The sequence below is a fragment of the Triticum urartu genome, chromosome 7A (genome assembly GCF_056163025.1).
Source record: "Triticum urartu cultivar PI428250 chromosome 7A, HENAU_Tu73, whole genome shotgun sequence".
In the NCBI taxonomy this organism is placed as follows: domain Eukaryota; kingdom Viridiplantae; phylum Streptophyta; class Magnoliopsida; order Poales; family Poaceae; genus Triticum; species Triticum urartu.
In genome coordinates this window covers 557,475,069-557,486,066 of record NC_141879.1, presented here as the reverse complement: position 1 = coordinate 557,486,066, position 10,998 = coordinate 557,475,069, and the positions used below count along the sequence as shown (strand labels likewise).

Genomic DNA, 10,998 nt, shown 5'->3' with positions numbered 1-10,998 from the left:
AACTTCGAGACGGCCACATAGCATGGAGCCGACCCCAACGATTTTAAGCTTACAGGCACGGTACACGCTATCCTAGACTACTCTACACATGAAACTGCCACACGAGCGTCCGGGCTGCGCTTGGCTCTTCGCCTCTTCGGAAAGTCGAACAATGATGGAGTACTACTGCACTGGAGGAGTACTACAATACGCTTCTGGCCATCTGACACCGATTGAACTGCTGCATGTCCATCGCGTGTGGGAGGGAGAGCGTGTAGCGAAAGCTTCTCCTAGTCTTGCCAGCCACCACGCTCATGGGCGAGGGAGGGACGCTCCTGCCTTTGCGTGTATGACAGGTGGGCCCGACAGGTGTGTGGCCAACCTGTCATACAGCCAAAGGCAGGTGCAGTTAAGTCCGCGAGGGAGAGGATAATCAAACTTCTCATTGATGTACGAGTTGACGCGACACATCAAAGCACTGCACTCGATATATTTCAATAATTTGCATTTACCGATGCATTAATTACAACGCATGCATGCATGCCGTGACTCTCCTTTTGATACTTGCATGTGTTGATTTAATGCACCTTGAAGTAGTATAAAATATGTGACGGTAAAGCTTTGTAATACCCCGGCCCAAGTCTAGAGATGGTTGTGCACGAGGAGGGCGAGATCATGCAGACCGAACAGGACCCGACGATGGAGCTCTCTAAGGTCTCGATGGACCTCACCGTGCTCCACTGCCCCTTGTGCCTCCGCCCCTTGACACCTCCAGTGTATGAGGTTCGAATACACCTCGCCCGTTCGGCTGATTGAGCAAGGTGCAGGTGTGGGAGTCCTAGATTAGGGGGTCTCCGGACAGCCGGACTATCTCCATTGGCCGGACTGTTAGACTATGAAGATACAAGATTGAAGACTTCGTCTCGTGTCCAGATGGGACTCTACTTGGCGTGGAAGGCAAGCTAGGCGATACGTATATGGATATCTCCTCCTTTGTAACCGACCTTGTGTAACCCTAACCCTCTCCGGTGTCTATATAAGCCGAAGGGTTTTAGTCCGTAGGACAACAATCACAACATACAATCATACCATAGGCTAGCTTCTAGGGTTTAGCCTCTCTGATATCGTGGTAGATCTACTCTTGTACTACCCATATCATCAATATTAATCAAGCAGGACGTAGGGTTTTACCTCCATCAAGAGGGCCCAAACCTGGGTAAAACTTCGTGTCCCCTGCCTCCTGTTACCATCCGGCCTAGACGCATAGTTCGGGACCCCCTACCCGAGATCCACCGGTTTTGACACCGACATTGGTGCTTTCATTGAGAGTTCCTCTATGTCGTTTCCGTTAGGCTTGATGGCTCCTACTATCATCGATAGCGATGCGGTCCAGGGTGAGACTTTTCTCCCCGGACAGATCTTCGTATTCGGCGGCTTTGCACTGCGGGCTAATTCGCTTGGCCATCTGGAGCAGATTGAAAGCTACGTCCCTGGCCATCAGGTCAGATTTGGAAGTTTGAACTACACGGCCGACATTCGCGGAGACTTGATCTTCGATGGATTCGAACCACAGCCGGGCACGCCGCACTGTCGTGATGGGTATGACCTAGCTCTGCCGCCGAACAGTACCCCAGAAGCCGCGCCCGCATCAGCTCTGACCCTTAGTTCGGAGCCAACTGCGCCAATCGAGGACGGGTGGTTAGACACCGCCTCAGGGGCTGCAGTCTCAACGGCGATCGAGCCGAACACCAGCATACCCCTCTGCGCAGCCCGTGACTCCAAGGTGCCGGACTCTTTTTCTGACTCCGAACCGCCCACGCCCCTGTCAATCAAATCTGATTGGGCGCCGATCATGGAATTCACCGCCGCAGATATCTTTCAGCACTCGCCCTTCGGCGACATTCTGAATTCACTAAGGTCTCTCTCTTTGTTAGGAGAGCCCTGGCCGGATTATGGCCAACAGGATTGGGATGCGGACGATGAAGAAATTCGACGCCCACCCACCACCCACTTAATAGCCACTGTCGATGACTCAACCGACATGCTCGACTTCGACTCCGAAGACATCGACGGTACGGACGACGATGCGGTAGGCGAAGAGGAACCACCGCCCATAGGGCGCTGGACGTCCACATCATCATATGACGTATACATGGTGGACACACCAAAAGAAGACGACGACGAGGAACGGAAGGACACACCAAAGGCTTGTTCCCTCGAGAAGCAGTCAAAGCGGCGGCGCAAGCGCTGCCCCAAATCCCGCCTCGGCAGAAATAACGATCATACAGACCTAGCGTTGGAGCAGGGCGAACCACTACCGGACCACGGCAATACGGAGAATCAAACCGAACAAACCAATTCTGTCAAAGATAATAGTCCGGGTGACATAACGCCGGACAGGCACCCGGAGCAGCAGAATGCCCATCAAAGGCTTGTTGCCACTGCGAGGAGTCTGAAAAAGCAGAAGCAAAGGCTCAAGGCTGCGCAAGACACACTCCAACTCAGATGGAGTAAAGTACTCAACACAGCAGCGAGGTACGGTGACAATCGCCCCACCAAGAGCTACCCAAAGCGGAAGTTGCTACCTGAATTCAATGAGGAGGCCTCAGACCCCCCACAACCAAAAATCAAAACAGCCACCTGGCCGGATAGACGACCTCACGGCCAACATCGAGCGGCAAACAACGCCGCTCACAAGCCAATACGCGATCCACGCAAGGGCTCGCACCAAAAGGACGACACAACCAGATCCATCTATGGACCACACAAGCGCGCCCCAGCATACAATGTAACACAACAAACATCCGAACAATGCGGTACACCCAGATACAGGGGTGCCGCACACCCCCTATGTTTCATCGATGAGGTGCTAGACCATGAATTTCCAGAGGGATTCAAACCCGTAAACATAGAGGCATACGACGGAACAACAAACCCTGGGGTCTAGATTGAGGATTATATCCTCCATATCCATATGGCTCGAGGAGATGATCTCCATGCCATCAAGTACATACCCCTCAAGCTCAAAGGGCCAGCTCATCACTAGCTTAAAGGCCTCCCCGAAAACTCCATTGGAAGCTGGTAAGAGCTCGAAGACGCTTTTCGGGCAAATTTTCAAGGGACTTATGTCCGACCTCCGGACGCGGACGATTTGAGTCATATAACTCAACAGCCCGGAGAGTCAGACCAAAAACTTTGGAACAGGTTTCTTACTAAAAAGAACCAAATTGTCGACTGTCCGGACGCCGAAGCCTTGGCAGCTTTTAAGCATAACGTCCGTGATGAATGGCTCGCCAGACACCTCGGCCAAGAAAAGCCGAGAAAAATGGCAGCATTAACAAGCCTCGTGACCCACTTTTGCGTGGGTGAGGATAGCTGGCTAGCCAGATGCAGCACCAGCGACCCCAGTACATCTAAAGTTAGAGATGGAAACGGGAAATCACGGCACAACAGCAGTAACAAACGCCGGAATAAAGAAGACAACACGAAGAGCACGACAGTAAACGCCGGATTCAAAAGCTCTCGGCCAGGTCAGCAAAAGCCGCCCTCTAAAGGCGCCAGAGACGAACTGTCCAGCCTAAACAAAATTCTGGACCAAATATGTCAGATCCATAGCACCCCTGGTAAACCTGCTAATCATACCTACAGAGACTGTTGGGTCTTCAAGCAGTCCGGTAAGCTCAATGCCGTACACAAGGGGGAGGATGCACCAAGTGAAGACGAGGATGAGCCTCTCAAGCAAGACACTGGGGAACAAAAGAAATTTCCACCAGAAGTCAAAATAGTAAATGTGTTACACGTGATCAAGGGAAGAAACAAAACGGCACTCCCCGAAAAATATGCCCAAGGGCCTATCACCGCGGAGTCCTGCCACTGGTCGTCTCAACCGATCACTTTCGACCATCGTGATTACTCAGCAAGTATCCGGCGTGCAGGATGGGCTGCCCTGGTCTTAGACCCAATAATTGACGGATATCACTTCACACGAGTCCCGATGGACGGTGGCAGCAGTCTAAACCTGATATATCAGGATACAATCCGCGAAATGGGGATAGACCCAACAAAAATTTGCCATAGCAATACTACCTTTAAAGGAGTAACGCCAGGCCCATGGGCCCATTGCACGGGCTCCCTGCTGCTAAAAGTTATATTCGGCTCCCCCGATAACTTCCGTAGCGAACATTTAACCTTTCGCATCGCTCCGTTCCAAAGTGGCTATCAAGCACTAGTCAGACACGAAGCTTTCGCTCGCTTTAATGCAATACCGCACTACGCTTTCCTCACACTCAAGATGCCCGGTCCACGTGGCATCATTACAGTAAGTGGAAGTATTAAGCGATCTTTGCGTGCCGAAGAGAGTGCGGCTGCCTTGCCAGCCGCACACTAAAAACGGCCTCAGACTAAAGCATTTAACAGGTCGTCAAGACCTCAGAAACGGTTAGACGAGTCCGGCACAACTATATGTAACTCATGCCGGATCAATGGTCACACCCCTATACAAGGGGCTCAATGCACGCAGACAAGTGGCAATTTTTACTCATCTTGAATTATATTTGGTTCCCTTAAAAACTATCCTTTTGCATGACAACTTTTTCACCTAAGTTCCTCTCTTTTACAGATGATCATCGTGCTACACCCATCCAGGATACGGCACAACAGAGACACAGGCGCAGACGTGCAGCAGGGACCCGCTCCAAGGATTCTTTTTAGATTAAGACCCTGTGTAAACCTTTTTTTATTGTCTCTTGTTGATACATATCCACCGAATTCTCAGCACAGTTGAGAAGGATGCTGACGTCTTGGCATGTGGCCACGTCAGAATAATGCACGTACCTGGACACAAGGGGCTTCTTACAAGGGGCACTATTTAGGCCCGGTTTATACCATAAAGACCGAATACCTTAGGTAGTGTTCGGCGTCACGAGTTTGGCCTTATATGCATCAGCTCCGAATCATTGTCTTTGGTCAAATGTTGGGTTTGCCCGGCTCCTATGTTTTGGTGCCTTGCGTTCCATTTTACCGACTAAGGTAGCACTAGGAGAACTACTGCGATTGTGCCCTAGTTCATCCGGACGAGCACCTCAGTAGAGAAAGCCGAAAACTGAATGTCATGATATAGCGTGAGACTGGTCAACCACTCGGTGACCTATCGGAATGTTAGAATTCCTCCACCTTAACGAAGGGCCGTTTTCCGGCCAGGCATGTATGCACCCCACGATCGGGAGAGTGCGGAGCCACCAGGGGCTATCTAGTAGCCCCACTGTCAAACTCCTATGGCTAAGTGAAAGTGTTAAAGCATTATAGTCTAGTTGCCTCGCTCGCTACGCTATCACCTCCTTAATAGGACCAAGACGTTGGGTTAAGTGTGAACACGCGTTTTTTGTGAGCACCTCCGCATTATAGGCGTGGGGGTTGAAGCCGACGGCTGCAATCTTTCAGGTTATACACATGTATAGATAAACGGCCGCGCAGGAGGCATCATACTACTTTCAGACAAAAGTATAAACATAACCTTATAAAAACTTCATAAAAGCATTGTGCTTACAATGAGAATACATATCACTCAAAGATAATATTCTTCGAGCACTGGGCCTCTATCAAACGAGCACCCTCGAGAACCTCCTCGAAATAGTGCTCGGCAGCCACCCGGCCTATGGCCGAACCCTGCGCCGCAACAGTGGTACGTCCATCTTCGCCCAGTATGCTTTAACACGGGCAAGGGCCATCCGCGAGCCTTCTATGCACGCCGACCTCTTCATCGCATTAATGCGCGGCACCGCATCAAGGAATTGCTGCACTAAGCTGAAATAGCTGTTTGGCTTTGGCCTTTTTGGCCATAGCTGATCCACAACAGACCTCATGGCGAGTCTGGACAACCTATTCAGCTCGGCCCATTCGGCTAGCTGGTCAGTCAATGTAAGCGGACGCTCTGGAACGTGGAATTGCGTCCAGAACAGCTTGTCCACTTCACGATCTGTCTGACCTTGGAAATACTTGGCCGCATCGGCAGCGCTCGCCGCCAAATCCATATACGCATTTCCCGAACTCCACAGCTGATCCAGAGGGGCATACCGTGGATCTCCGAACTTCCTTCGTATGAAGGGTTTCCCAGCCGCAATATCCCCGGCTTCCCGCAGCTCCTCCTTCTTCGCTCTCATAGCAGAATGGGTGTCTTTGTCCGTCGCCGCGGCCTTCTCAAGGTCCGTTCCCTTCGCTCGGTTTTCTTTTTCAAGTACCCGGCAATGGTCGGCAGTGTCTTTCAATTCTACGGCCATCTTGGCCATCTTCTCTTGGCTCTCGCAATGTGCGGCCTTCTCGGCTTTCAACTCTTCGGCCGCCTTCAAAGCAGCCGCATTACTAATCCTCGCTTGTTCCTTGGCTCGGGCAAGTTCTGCCCACAAGGCTTCTACGGTGGCAGCTCCATCTGCAGTCACAACATATTAAAGATACTGGCATCATGCTGCTCTTACTATGTGGCGTTCACCGGATAATAACACTTACCATGTGCCTCGTCAAGCCTCTTGTTAACAAGCTCGATGTCGGCGTCTGCCGCATCCAGTTGCCGTTTTAATCTGGCAAACTCACTAGTCCGGCTAGCCACTGGAGCTTCCACCACCTGCTCATAGGGGTAGTCTGGTTATTGCCTGGGAATATGATCCTCTGTTCGCCGCCATTCTCGACGACAACCAAAGTCTCAGGGGCTACTATCTACACAGGGCACACCTAACATGTGCAGTACTATCACATATTATCTCACATACCTCAAAGCCTGTCAGTAGACTCATAAAGGCTTCATGTAATCCGCTTTCGGCGGACGAGATTCTCTCCATCACCGTACCCATCAGCATACGGTGTTCTTCTTAGATGGCCGCTCGCCCCACCAACTCCCTCAGAACGTCCGATCGCACACCAGACGGTGCCGGACTCTTTTGTATGCTCTCTTCGGGAGCCAGACACTGGGGACTTCGGGGGTCTACGGGATTATCTTCTGGCCTCACCGGATCCGGAGAGGCCCTCTGTGATGACACTTCGAGGTCGCTCGCTTCTGGAGCGGAGGAGTTCGGGGGAGGCGTTTCGCTCTCCATCATCTCTGGAAGAAGATCCCCCGAAGACGAGCTCATTTGAGAGGGGCTAAGGCCCCAACTGCAAGATATATGCGGTGGTTATTTTCTCAAAGGAAAAAGATAGCATACCTTTACTATTAAAGTATTTTGGATCACTTACGACTCGTTGGAGGGCTGATCCCCCCGTGGACTTTGTGCGGCAAAAGCACCCCCCGAGGCAGGACCCTCTGTGGGAGACCTCTTCTCCTGTTTGGAGGCTTCGGCTTCAGGATCCTCGGAAGCAGTCCTTTTCCTCCCCCGGTCGTCCTCCTTCGTGGAGAAGCTCATTCCCTCGGTTGGAACGGGCAGCGATGGGGGCCCATGCGTATTATCCCCCCAGTATCTTCCTTCAAGGGCTCCGGGCAAGGTGCGACTTCGAGCATCTTTTCCAATACCAGATTTTCCAAACCCTCAGGGAGCAGGTCCAAACACCGAATCATCTTCGCCTTTGTTAGCCAGTCCTGGTCAAAAAGAAAACTCTCAGAAATAACTTCGAATAAAAGACAGTGTGTTCGGCTAGAGGATTTCTTACTTGTTCGGCGGCGCGGTTGCTGCTCAGGCCCACGTCCTCGGTAATATCCGGACATTCTACTTGAGGTCCGAAGAATGACTTGTACATCTCCTCGTGCGTCAGGCCGAGGAAACTTTGAATGGCACATGGTCCCTCTGGGTTGAACTCCCACAAGCGAAGGGGCCGGCGTTTGCAAGGCTGGACTTGACGAACCAGCATAACTTGTATTACCGCAACCAAACTAAAATCTCCCTCAAAGAGATCTCGGATGTGGCTTTCCAGTATTGGCACGTCCTTGGCTGGACCCCAGCTCAGACCTCTGCTAATCCATGACATCAGTTGTGGCGGGGGGCCCGAGCGGAAAGCGGGGGCAGCCGCCCACTTGGCGCTTCTGGGAGCCGTGACGTAAAACCACCCCCGTTGCCATAATTTGGACACCTCTGGAAAGGACCTTTCAGCCATGGAGCTCCTGCCATCCTGCATATTGATGCACCTCCGCACGCTGCTTGTTGCCCCTCGGTTATCTTTGGCTTTACTTCAAAGGTCTTGAGCCACAGGCCGAAGTGAGGGGTAACGCGGAGGAAGGCTTCACACACGAAAATAAATGTCGAGATGTGGAGAAAGGAGTCCGGAGCTAGATCGTGGAAATCTAGCCTGTAATAGAACATCAAACCTCTGACGAAAGGATCCAGAGTGAGGCCTAGACCTCAGAGGAAGTGGGAGACGAACACAACGTTCTCGTTGGGTTCGGGAGTAGGGACGATCTGCCCTCGAGCAGGCAGCCGATGCGAAACCTCGGCGGTCAGGTATCTAGCCTCCCTCAACTTCTTAATGTCCTCTTCCGTAACGGAGGAGGGCGTCCATTGGCCTTGAAGGCTGGATCCAGACATGGTTGAAGATCCGAAGCACCTAACCTGGGCTTTGGGTGTTAGAACTCAAGGCGGGGGAAGGGTTCGATTGAGCACGAGAGGGAAAAAGCGAAAACTTTGTCCCCTTTTAAAGGGGGTAAATATCAAGCGTCCTCTCCGTAGCCGTTTGGGACTTGCCTATAATCTAGGAGTCCTAGACACGGTTGGGTTACCCACGACCGCATTAATGAGAATCCCGTAATTGGGGGAACACGATCTCCGCTTCGGCGAGATGTGTCAAGAAACTGCCTCGCGTTATGTGTGGAGCTGGTTAAAAGAAACGGTTCGAATAATCATCGGGCCATGACATAACATCATGCTACCAAAACAAGCCAGCAAATTAGATCTGCGGAAAAATTATTCTCTCTGCGGTGGAATGTGGAACTTATTTTGCAGGGTCGGACACTATCCTCGTATTCAAATTCTTCTATGATGTATTCAGAGAAGGAACCCGCCTTGCAATGCCGAAGACAATACTGCGCGCCGGACTCATCGTCATTGAAGCCTGGTTCAGGGGCTACTGTGGGAGTCCTAGATTAGGGGGTCTCCGGACAGCTGGACTATCTCCATTGGCCAGACTGTTATACTATGAAGATACAAGATTGAAGACTTCGTCTCGTGTCCGGATGGGACTCTACTTGGCGTGGAAGGCAAGCTAGGCGATACGTATATGGATATCTCCTCCTTTGTAACCGACCTTGTGTAACCCTAACCCTCTCCGGTGTCTATATAAACCGAAGGGTTTTAGTCCGTAGGACAACAATCACAACATACAATCATACCATAGGCTAGCTTCTAGGGTTTAGCCTCTCTGATCTCGTGGTAGATCTACTCTTGTACTACCCATATCCTCAATATTAATCAAGCAGGACGTAGGGTTTTACCTCCATCAAGAGGGCCCGAACCTAGGTAAAACTTCGTGTCCCCTGCCTCCTGTTACCATCCGGCCTAGACGCACAGTTCGGGACCTCCTACCCGAGATCCGCCGGTTTTGACACCGACAACAGGTTTCTTGATTGATGTGTTGTTCGATTGATTTCTGCAGTGCAAGGGAGGGCACCTGGCCTGCGCGGACTGCCGCGTCGAGCACCCCGGGAACCAGTGGCAGTGCCAGAAGTGCGAGCGCGGCGGTGGCTTTGACGTGCGGAACACGGCGGTGGACTCCGTCCTTTCGTCGGTGAGGGTGGAATGCCCGCACGAAGGCCGTGGGCTCTACGTCACTTACCACAAGCTCACCGATCACCAGAGCGTGTGTCCGCTCGCGCCCTGCAAATGCCTTGTGCCCGTCTACGGCTACGAAGGCCCGCCGCCGGCGCTCTACCACCACATCAGCACCGCGCATGCCATGCCAGTGCACAGGATCCAGTACGACAAGGTGCTCCAGCTGCAAGTGCCACTGTCGGAGCCACAACTCTTGCTGTTCGCGGAGGAGGACCGCCGCGCGTTTTTCTTGGTTGGCGGCGTGCTCGACATCGGCGCGCCTATCGCCGTGTCAGTCGTCTACATCAGAGCGGGGGCGTCCCCACTACCACACTACGTGGCCAAGCTGTGGGCGAACGGCCCGCCGAGGAGCCCAAAGGCACGACCGATGCCGTCAAGGTGGAAATGGAGGTAACAAGCAGCAAGGATCCCGGTGACGTCGATGTGCAGGAGCTGACCTTCTTGACAGTTCCGCCCAAGCTACTGGCCGGGGCTAAGCTTGTGTCCCTCCACATTCAGATTGACAAGCTCACGTCCTAAATGTTTCTACAGTGCCTTCTATTTATCATAGTAATATGCTAATATAGGGATTACCTTGGTATACTTTAGCTTAAGAAATGGTGGGTTTTGGTGGCGATGCAGCAATTACTTCGACATCAGATCAGTAATTTCCAACAGTCGAACGAATATTTTGTGTCTATTGGATATAAAGTTCCTTTGGGTAAGAAGTACTACTTGTCATCAAAATGGATAAAAGTAGATGTATGTAGACGTATTTTAGTTCTAGATACGTCGCTTTTTATCCATTTTGATGACAAGCACTCCCTCCGTTCCACAATACATGCCTTCCATTTGTCAAAATATAGATGTATCTAGACATGTTTTAGTATATAGGTACATCCATGATAGAGCCAATCGGATGGTTGAGAACACTACAATTCATAGCTACAGATGCGTGTGTGACTCCAGAATGCAGAGGCCGGGGGTCTTCATCCTCCTTTTCGAGAAAAAAATAGACGCGTGTGTGAGAGGACGAGTGCGTGTGTGCACCTCTTCTCTTCCTATATAACGTACTACTAAACTCAGAGTACAAGTTTTTGTGGGTGGCACGATGGTGCGTGCGAGAAGTCCTGAGAGATAGGTTTAATGCGTCTGAAAAAAAGACTAGCCTAGAGCTCGCCACGTGGCTATTCCTGTCAAACGCCCCATTAATCGTAAGATATGTATACGACGGTGCCAGTTATTGCACGTACACAGCAGTACTCCCTCCTTTCCGGTTTATAGGGCTTAATTCAAA

General features: G+C 51.5%; 1 protein-coding gene across 1 annotated transcript; it reads left to right on the top strand.

The window, feature by feature from the left end:
* The first annotated feature begins 678 nt into the window (after positions 1-678).
* Positions 679-10,116, top strand: LOC125525191 (putative E3 ubiquitin-protein ligase SINA-like 6). Its single transcript, XM_087533350.1, has 2 exons — positions 679-762; positions 9,547-10,116. Exons 1-2 carry the CDS (start codon positions 679-681, stop codon positions 10,114-10,116), a joined length of 654 nt encoding a protein of 217 aa, XP_087389476.1.
* The last annotated feature ends 882 nt before the right edge of the window (positions 10,117-10,998 follow it).